Below are 9,583 nucleotides of genomic sequence, written 5' to 3'. Positions count from 1 at the left end.
CCAGATGTAAGCTGATCTTTCCAACTTTGATTCCAATTAGACTTTATTCTCTCTTTCTCTACCTGTCCCTATTCGAGTACGTTTTCGTTTTGACTTCGAACTCTTTTGAAACTCCAAACTCCAAACAATAAAACGCAGTGACACAGTCTCCATCTCCTCCATTCTTTTTCTAGCTGTCCAATTTCCAGTGCCACTTCATTCTCGAGGCCGGCACATTCCCAAGCCCCTTTTGCGCTCTCTACACCCCTTTTTTCTCAAGGCGCTAGTGATGATGTTCTCTCCGGTCGTAGGTCGCCTTAGCAAAGGCCTCATTGAGATCTGTCAATTGTTCACCCCATCTTAGGTTCGTTAACATTGCCTCTTCCTTCCTCTCTTTGTCTCTGTTGTTGTCTTATTTTTCTCTTTTGTGTTACAAGTCAAATCTTTTTCTTCTTGTTCCTTCTCCACCGCACTAAATTATGTGAGCTTTAGCTTTTTTCTTACTCTTACTTCTCTTTCTTTTTATTGATCTTTTTGTTTTTTTAGTTCATTTTGATTGTCAGCTCGTCTTCGTTTCATGCCCAATAACAATCTAGACATTCCATGGGATTTTACGAATGCCAATAAGGAAAGGGCGAGTCCTTTTTCACTTATTTTGTAAATCATTTTAGCTTTATTTTCCTTTGCAGGTGGAACTAAGATATTGAATCTGATTCTAGTAGAGGAAATAATTTAACTGGAAGAAATATGCCTTGAAATTTTGGAAAATGAACTTTTTAACTGCACGGCCTTATCTTGTTTGAGGTGATTTGAGCATCTGACACAGTGACTTACTATCTTAATGATCTAAATAAGATGCAATATCCTGAACATGATTCATTTGAATTTGATCTTAAAGCTGTAACTAGCAGCAGTTGAGTTGCATTGCAAAATTTTGCATGGATAAAACTATTGGCATTTGATGAACAGTTAGTTACCATTCAAATTTGATGGTATCGCAGAACGGTGAAATATCATAATTATCATGAAACTTTTGGTGCTATTGAGGGCAAGTAAATTGGTAAAAACTAAGAAAGGGCCATAGCTATTTGGAGGTAGTGCAGGTGTGGTGGGACCAAATGTTTATTTTTATGGTGAGAATCAGATTTGGATGATAATACTTTTCACTTGTAATGAATTTTTTTTTTTTTTTTTTTTTGGTGATTATTGATTATGCACACTACTCACCAAATCCTATTATGACTGAACCCAAGACCTCAAGTTAGAAGCCAGTCAAAGGCCCAATCATATTTGTATTGGAACTTTTTGGTGTAGAATCAAGTAAGGGGCTGCAAGGAACATAATATCGAACTAGTTCGGAAAGATATATGTCATATACCTTTTTCTATCAATCATTACTGAAATGTAATAATCTAGATGTTAACAAGTAAACGAGAGTCAAATAAGATTCTTTTTGTAGTTTTGATTCAGAAAATTGTTTTGAGCTTTCTATTATGTTGGCATTATTTATTGAACAAAGTTTATGCATAATTTATCAGTGTTTATGAAAAATTTTATGCAAAGAGTTTATGTATACTTTGATGTAGAGGCCTACAATTTATTTGATATGTTTTTTATACAAAGTTTTAAATGTAGGTTGGAACTCGAACCCGGCTTGAGCTAGCATTCAAACTCAGTTAAAATTTTTGGGCTTGAGTTCGATTCTAATTTTAGGCTCGAGTTCAAAGTATTCAAATCAAGCCAAGATTGAACATATGGAGGTTCAAGTCTGGCTCGGCTCAATGCCACCCCTAGTTGTTTGCATCATATTTTTTAGGTTAATCTGAAACGTGGGTCCACAACAGTAGTCGGGACCTTTTGACTGAAAATGTGTACTACAAGAAACGAACTGAAAGCTTGTGATTGGTTCTAATGCAATCTAGTGATTGAATTTCATTTGAATAAAACCTATAATATGATAAAATATTTCTTTTAGATCATTCTTTAATAGAATTTGGGAACACAATTTACTTGATGGGTAATTTCAAAATATGACTTCATTAAATCCCTTTAACTCTAAATACAATCAATTGTTCAATATGGACTAATTAAGTATAACAAATTCAAAATCTGTCAATTATAAAAAGGTCATTTGACAAAAAAATTGAAAACCTAATTAAATGAAGGGAGACTTCTAAGGGAGCTCCATTGTTTCAACAAGAAGGGGGTGAATAGATCACTCTCTCCCCTCTTTCAGTTGTCTCTCACACTTTGATGAGAGAACAAAAAAAGGGGGAAAGGTGGCATTTCCTTCCTTTCGTCATTGCTAAGAGAGGATAAAATTCCTTTCGTCATTGTTAGCGATTTCAACTTTCAAGTGGAATTCCCATTTCTTCTTAAAATGCGGTTTGCTCCAGCTTTCGAGCGATCCTCATAAAGTGTTTTTGTAGCTACCCTCAGAAAGTAGGTAGACTATTTGTCCCACAGTAGGGCTACTTTTTTGCTTTTAAAAAAACACTTCTTGGGTAAAATAATAAACTTGACTTATGCTGGTTGTTGGACACACTCTTATACTTTGTAGGTAGTGGGTTTATAGGCTGATAATCCATTACTAAATAAGAAAGTTGTACAAAATAATATGTTAGAACCGAGTAATAATCTAAGATAATAATCCAGTCGAAGAAAAGGGATAAAGTTGAGTCCAGTTACGTATTAGACCAATATAGCCGAGTCGTGGGAGAATTAAGTATAGAACTCGGGACCCCGAGGTGGGCCGAGACAAACTGACCCAGACCGAGTTGACTAGGTCCGAGTTGACTCAATTATGCAGGTGCGGCTCGATAGCAGTGAATCGAATTGGGTTCCTTGGGTTGACTCGCGCGGGTCCGATCTGAGTCATGGCAGGTGCTGATTAAATCAAGTTTCCTGCCTAAAAAACTTAAAGTCGTCTACTGTGTATCTTCATCCCCGAACTTGTGAATACAACAAGATCAATCAGCGAGGGACTCGACGTTCTTCCTGTGTCTGCGGTGGAGAAAATAAGCCAGCAAATGTTTCGGAATGACGACAACCGTAATAAGAAACGGGAAGCTTAACAGGGAGATAATGCCAATAATTTTTTTCCGATGAGACTACTAGTCCGAACTCCGGAGACTAAGGCAAGATGAGGTAGTCAGTTACGCTTTAGCTGAGAGAGAGATACTTGGCAGAGATCGGCAACAGCAGCAGACATAAGATACCAAGATACTCGGCAACAGCAGAAAAATTTGGAAATAACAGAGATGACCTGGCTGGAACAGTCGTCGACAATAGAGCAACAAAATTTCTACGCTGTTAATCAGAGAAACACCAAGAACGGAATGAGTTAACGACTCTGGTATCCAGCTGCTCTAGAGAAATTATTCCAAAAAATATAAGTTGCTGAGTTTGGCAAGATGACAGCAACAGCAAAAAAAAAAAAAATCCACGTGATAAGATCTCATTTGTTATGATACGATGAACTACACTGATTTTTCAGGTAGAAATAGAGCCAAAGATCCCCCTCGACTGGCCATTTTTTTTTCTATAACAAATCAGTTTAGAGGATACGATGAGCAGTAACTCGAAAAACAACGCGGAAACCGAACAAAAATGCCAAACATAGATTGTGATATTCTAATGAAAATAGCAACGTCCCAAAGAACTTTTCTTCTTCGAGCTCTATTTCGCAGCCTCTGAGACGATGGCTACGAGGTGCTGAAACCGATCAGTTTAGAGGTTAAACCCATATCACTATAAATTTCTTTATTTATAAGATTTAGTGATTGAATGTCATTTCAGTTAAACCCATTAAATGATGAAATTATTTCTTTTCACTCTTTGCATGTATCAAACATAGTTTACTTATGGGCAATATAGTTTACTTAAAGGGGAAGTTTTAAATGTGTTTTCAGGATCCGATAAGTGGGTGCTTACTTCGGTTTTTCTAACTTAAACGGTCCTTTTGACGAACCATAAAATCGTTTCCCTTTTAAAACTGCTTCTCTCTCTCCAAACTTAAATACCCAGTTCTGTTCTTGTTTCAGACATTTGAAGATTCTCTGGGTCGTTCTCTGGAAGTCATTTCTGTGAAACTGCTTCCGCGACTTCCTTCCTCTTGTCTCCAAAATGAGAAAAGGCGTAGAGTTCTTCTCCATATGTTTTCTTCTCCATATGTTTTCTTCTTACTGTCATGATTCTGTGTAGCTAAAAGATTGGGGGCCTTGCCTTCAGTCTCCTCTTTCTGGTCTCTGTAGTGCTTTACGTCTCTTATGTATTTCTCAGTCATTCTTCCCTCCATGACGAGTAATAACAGAGGTTCAAATCGAATAAATGACACTGAAAATGTCTTGAGCTAATTATACATAGTAATTGGAGCATTTCTTGCGTTACAGTGACAGTAGTAAATTCGCTTTGCACCACTAGAGAAAGCTTTCTGTTGCAATTTTAGTTGTCAGACTGAGAACTGAAGGGGCTTTTGATGTTTCTCCCTGTTGAGTGATTGCTTCAAGCCGAAGGCAAGGCTTCTCTCTCTAAACTCTTAGAAGGATTCTGAAAATCCAATTAGATTGAAGTTAACTAAATCAGATTTAATCGCTCAATCATGATAATGTATATTCCGGTCGATGGTGAATAATTTGTCTGTTTCTCCGATAAAAAAGAAGGGCCAACTTTTTAATTGACATTTTTCTCTGATATGGCTTTTTTCTGTCACAATAACAGTATTAAAGCTAACCTGCTCCAGAATTGCATCCTAGTTTGGAGAGGGAAGATGCACCCTTCTGGAAACAATTTTTTTTTGGTTTGAAAGTTCCAAACATCAAGGATGAGAAAATAATGATTTCACCATTCTGAAAGAAGTCAGCAACTCCAAAATAGTTGGAACTTCACAGCATAATTTGTCCCAACAAACTCAAACAACTTTTAGTGTGAAGTTCTCAAGTTCTGACAGGAGGCAACACCCATATATCTATAGTGACAGAAAAGCTTTTAGAAGAAGTTGAGATCACTGAAACAACCAACTCCAATCCACTTATTTATTCTGCATCACAAATGCTACTGATCCTAAGCCGTATCTGGAATCAAAACCACCGATCCAGTGGTTTGCCGACTCTCAAGGTCCCTATGGGCATGAGCTGCATCCGACAACGGGTAAGTGTGGTTAACACGAACCTTCAGCACACCCGCTGCAACATTAGCAAATACTTCTCCAGCGCATGCAAGTAGCTCGTCTCGAGTTGCGCTGTAATGAGAAAGTGAAGGTCTTGTCAAAAACACACCTTTTGGAGCAATGGCCGATAGTGGGACTGGGTCTGGTGTTCCTGATGACTGCCCGAAGCTCACCATGTATCCCAGAGTCTTCAAACATGCCAATGATCCCTGAACATCAAAGATGCATTAGTACCGTGCTACTGCAGCAAATTGCAGAAGAGCTGCCTCATGCCACATTCAAATCCACTCATCTTCACAATTATTATTATTTTCACTGAACATCCATTACTTAGTTGTAGAATGCCCTCGATACGCTTTGGGAATGAAGTGAGGGCTCCTTTCACACAAGCATATTAGAAGTGCTTACCTCAAATGTGTCCTTGCCAACAGAATCATAGACCACATCAACTCCTTTGCCAGATGTTATCTCATTCACACGAGTAACAAAATCTTCTTTTTTGTAGATTATAACATGGTGACATCCATCTTCAGTGGCTTGAGCTGCTTTTGCCTCAGTTGACACAGTTCCAACTACAGTTGCACCAAGGGCATTTGCCCACTGGCAAAGTAAAGAGCCACATCCTCCAGCTGCTGCATGAACAAGGATAGTATGGCCCGGTTCAACCTGCACACATGAGTATCATATGCTATAAATGATATTTAATGGTAATCCTTAAGTAACTCCTTGCAATTATCTACCCCGTAACTTCATTGCCAGCCTAACAACAATGCAGGATTGTTCAAAGTAGGCAATTGGATTGCATGACCTTGATTATTCAAATTCAGGAACTCTTGTACCAGATAGATGATAAATTTTTTAAATAGTCCACTTGTTACCAGATGGATAATAACTTTTTGAAAAGTCCACTTGTTACCAGATGGATGATAACAGAACCAGAACTATTAACAAGAATTAAAAATACTATTTTCAGTCAAATATTGAATATTACAGCTTGTTAAGATGAGGAGGGTTATTAGGGTATTCAATTTTATTACATCTACCAAAACATGAACTTGAATCCTGGAACCTAACAGTCATGAAGTTAAGTTTTTCAAATAACAGTAGTTTTTACTGCCTTGAGAATAGGTTGACTTGAAGTTCATTTTTCAAATCATATTCCTTTGTTTGAAGGTTTCCATATTCCTTTTGATCTTGATGCCCATGAGTCTTGACCAAACAATCAGATTCTATTACGCATGAAGGACTTTAAAAGATCATGGGGCAGATTATACATTTTCACCACCAAATTTAGAGGTCAGGAGTAGTCTATTGATTTCCTTTGTTGATGGATATTGAAGTCTCCTCCCTTGCGGATATAGCGAATGTTACAGTAAAAATTAACACAAGTTTGAACTTCTCTAGATCATTTTTTAGTCATCATTAGCTCTCAGCATAGAATATACCTTAAAGCATCGACGGAGTAAATACTGTGCAGTCATACCCTTGAGCATAACTGAAGCTGCAACAATTGGAGATATAGAGGATGGGACAGGCACCACAGCACTGGCAGGAAGTATCTGTTCTTCTGCATAAGCACCAATGGGATTGCCTGCATAACCAACTAAATCTCCCACCTCCCGCCCTGTTAATCCAGGGCCCACTGCAGTGACCACTCCAACTGCCTCCACTCCTACAAAACTAAATCCACTAATGGGTATGTGGTACAGAGAAATACAATAACTTGAAAATATTAGATAATATAATACAGCAAAACTACAAATAACTGGATAGGTTAGGAGCACAAGAAGAAAAATCTTTTTGCAGGAAAGAATTGATCAGACCTGGTGTATAAGGCAAGGTAGTTTTGTAAACTCCTTTGCGGAAATATACATCAATGAAATTGAGTCCAATTGCTTTGTTTTTGACACGGATCTCACCTGCCTTGGGCTCCCCTATTTCTATATCTTCCCACTTAAGGACCTGCTTGTCATTTTTAATTAGAAAAAACACTGATCACGATCAAATTTCAAAATGGAATATAACAAGCGATATCCAAATTTTGGATTGTGGCGATCAATTATAGAGTTATTGCCACCCGAGTGAAAACATCCACAGAAAATTATAAAAAAAAATTAAAAATGCAACCAGTTGCAATTCTAACTTCTTCGTTCGAAGGATTAAACAAAATGTAGTGAAAAAAATTCAAATAATGGAGAATTGCAGTATTGCACGACGAATTGAAGAGAAACGCTGACTCGAGTTCAATCAACAACTCAAACTCGAGCCTTATTTTCAATCGCAAACCATATTCCCCATCTAGTTAGCCCAAAGCATCAGCTCAAATATCACTTCGTCATACTGGGTAATTTCAGTAAAAGACAGAAAACGTAGCCGATTCTGATGGATTCGTCATCGAAAATGGAAAACCAATTCAAATAATTATAATTTACTCAATCATCCAACAAAGCCGTCGAAGAAGAGAGAATTCGAAAAGGGGAGACTTGCCTCGGGTCCGCCATGCTCATAGACTCTAATAGCTTTCACCATGGCTACTGCAAATGTCCTTTGCGGTGAGAACAACAAGCAACAAACACCAACACTCTTCCTCCTTAATACCGAGAGCTTTCCATGACCAAACAGGAAAGTGCTCTTCAGTCCAGGAACTAGGCCAACCATTTCTTGTTTCGGCGTTCAAACCCGAGGAACCCACAAGGGTGAAAAGGGCAAACAAGTCCAAAAGCAGTGAAAATACCATTTTCTCCTTGATAGTATGTCCAAATGAGTTTGACTGGTATTTTCGAGTTGAATTGCCTCATTCGTCCGGCTTCCGGATCAATCATGGCCACCTGGAGCCTGTGGACACACTAATGGGCTAGTCTTTTCGAGTTGAGGTTTCTGATTCGGGTTTTACCCTGTGGGTCTAGAACGGGGGAGGGAAAAAAATCTGTCCGGTTTTGGGTTAGAGATAGGTTTTACAAACTCGACCCACAAGGACAAGATGGAAATATAAAATGGGATAGGGAAGGGTCGGAGATGGATCAATATATTTAAATTGAAATGGGTACTTTGCTTTTAAGATTTTACCATTGAGACAATTTATTTACTAATATAAAATTCTTTTATAAAATTTAGATTAATTTTTAAGCACTAACATAATTTTTATCATTTTTTTTTATATTTAAGAAGGTGAACTTAATAAATAACTCGGTTTCAGGCCAACTTATTCATCAACAAGTTTAGTAAACCCAACTTAAAAACCCGTTGTCATCCCTAAAACTATGTTGGAACGCTGAAAGTGGAGAGAAAAGGAAAGAAAGAAAAAAGAAAAAGAGAGAGAAAAGAAAATAAAATAAAAGATGTTTTTTTTCTCTTGTTTGGATGCCCATGGAAAATGAAAAAGAAAATGGAATAGAAATATAGTTGTTTTTGTTTGGATACACGTGTAAAAATAAAAATAAAAGAAAATTAATAATATTTTAAAATTTTGTTGATTAAGCTTTTCTCTCAAGTTTCTATTTCTTTTTTTCTCTTCCAAAATTTCATCATTTTGTGAGAAAAAATTTATTAACTAAGAGAGTAATTTTCTCTATTATTTTCTTTTCTCTTAATGATTTTCTACTACCAAACAACAAAAAATAACTTTATCTTTTTTTTTTTTTTTGTGGTTCCGAACAGGCCGCACAACCTCCTCTTATTGTTGACACCTCCCCTTCTCCCCCCCCCCCCCCCCCAACAAAAAAAAGTTTTTGAAAAGGTGCAGATTAGATAAGGTAATTTTTTTTTCTTTTTTGAAAATGTCACTGAACCTTTGTTTTAAATGAAACAACTGTTATAAGGACAGTAGGGCAGCCATGAAAAGGGGGCAAAAACACCTTTCAGAGGGGCAACTCCTCCCCCTTGCCCCTTGGCTTTACCCCTTTAAGACTTGAACTAGTAGTCCTAACTAAATGTTGCTTCAAGCCACAGCTTATAGTTCGGAAATCAGATAAGATGAGAAGCAAATATTTCTCAATTGTACAAAAGATTCAAGTTATGTTTATATGAAGACTATATTCATCTTGAAGAGTTGTCCCGAACCTTCCTTTTGTAGGTGCTCTGATCAGACTATCATTTTCCTTGTAATTGTAGGAAATTGTAAAGTTTCAATTTATGCGTGCTCCATGTTTATCTCATTGGCAAAGTGTTAAAAGAATTTTACGGTATCTAAAACACGCATTGGACTTGTGGTCTCTGGATTACACCTTCTCCCGTTTCTTCTCTTTCTCTGGCTGTTTACACCGATGCAGACTGGGCTGGCTGTCCAGACGATAGAAAATCAATTGGTGGCTATTGTGTTTTTTATGGCAAGAACTTGGTTTCATGGAGTTCCAAGAAGCAATCAACCATAGCTAGATCAAGTACGGAAGCGGAATATAAGGCACTACCTCATGATATTTGTAAATTATTGTGCCTGCA

At 37.4% G+C, this 9,583-nt stretch overlaps 1 protein-coding gene across 1 annotated transcript; it reads right to left on the bottom strand.

The window, feature by feature from the left end:
* Window positions 1-4,800: 4,800 nt before the first annotated feature.
* LOC137934311 (uncharacterized) lies at window positions 4,801-7,796 on the bottom strand. The gene is made up of 5 exons (XM_068778597.1): window positions 7,634-7,796; window positions 6,970-7,108; window positions 6,592-6,818; window positions 5,555-5,812; window positions 4,801-5,355 (listed from the first exon to the last, which is right to left on the bottom strand). The coding sequence occupies exons 1-5, from the start codon at window positions 7,673-7,675 to the stop codon at window positions 5,041-5,043; spliced, it is 981 nt and encodes a 326-aa protein (XP_068634698.1). The 5' UTR covers window positions 7,676-7,796; the 3' UTR covers window positions 4,801-5,040.
* Window positions 7,797-9,583: the final 1,787 nt, after the last annotated feature.

The sequence above is a fragment of the Aristolochia californica genome, unplaced genomic scaffold (assembly GCF_029961685.1).
Source record: "Aristolochia californica isolate CCGP_79_NKW_82.1479 unplaced genomic scaffold, dmAriCali1.0.hap1 SCAF_6, whole genome shotgun sequence".
NCBI classification, from domain to species: Eukaryota; Viridiplantae; Streptophyta; class Magnoliopsida; order Piperales; family Aristolochiaceae; genus Aristolochia; species Aristolochia californica.
The sequence above is the reverse complement of the archived record's forward strand: the minus strand, read 5'-3'. Positions and strand labels throughout refer to the sequence as shown.

What these genes read in the sequence shown, in the direction of transcription:
- LOC137934311 (XM_068778597.1), bottom strand. Translation starts at nt 7,675, where the DNA reads ATGGTGAAAGCTATTAGAGTCTATGAGCATGGCGGACCCGAG. An exon ending in TACCTTGCCTTATACACCAG is followed by an intron (nt 6,819 to 6,969) that starts GTCTGATCAATT and finishes TTAGTTTTGTAG; the next exon opens with GAGTGGAGGCAGTTGGAGTG. An exon ending in TACTCCGTCGATGCTTTAAG is followed by an intron (nt 5,813 to 6,591) that starts GTATATTCTATG and finishes TCATGTGTGCAG; the next exon opens with GTTGAACCGGGCCATACTAT.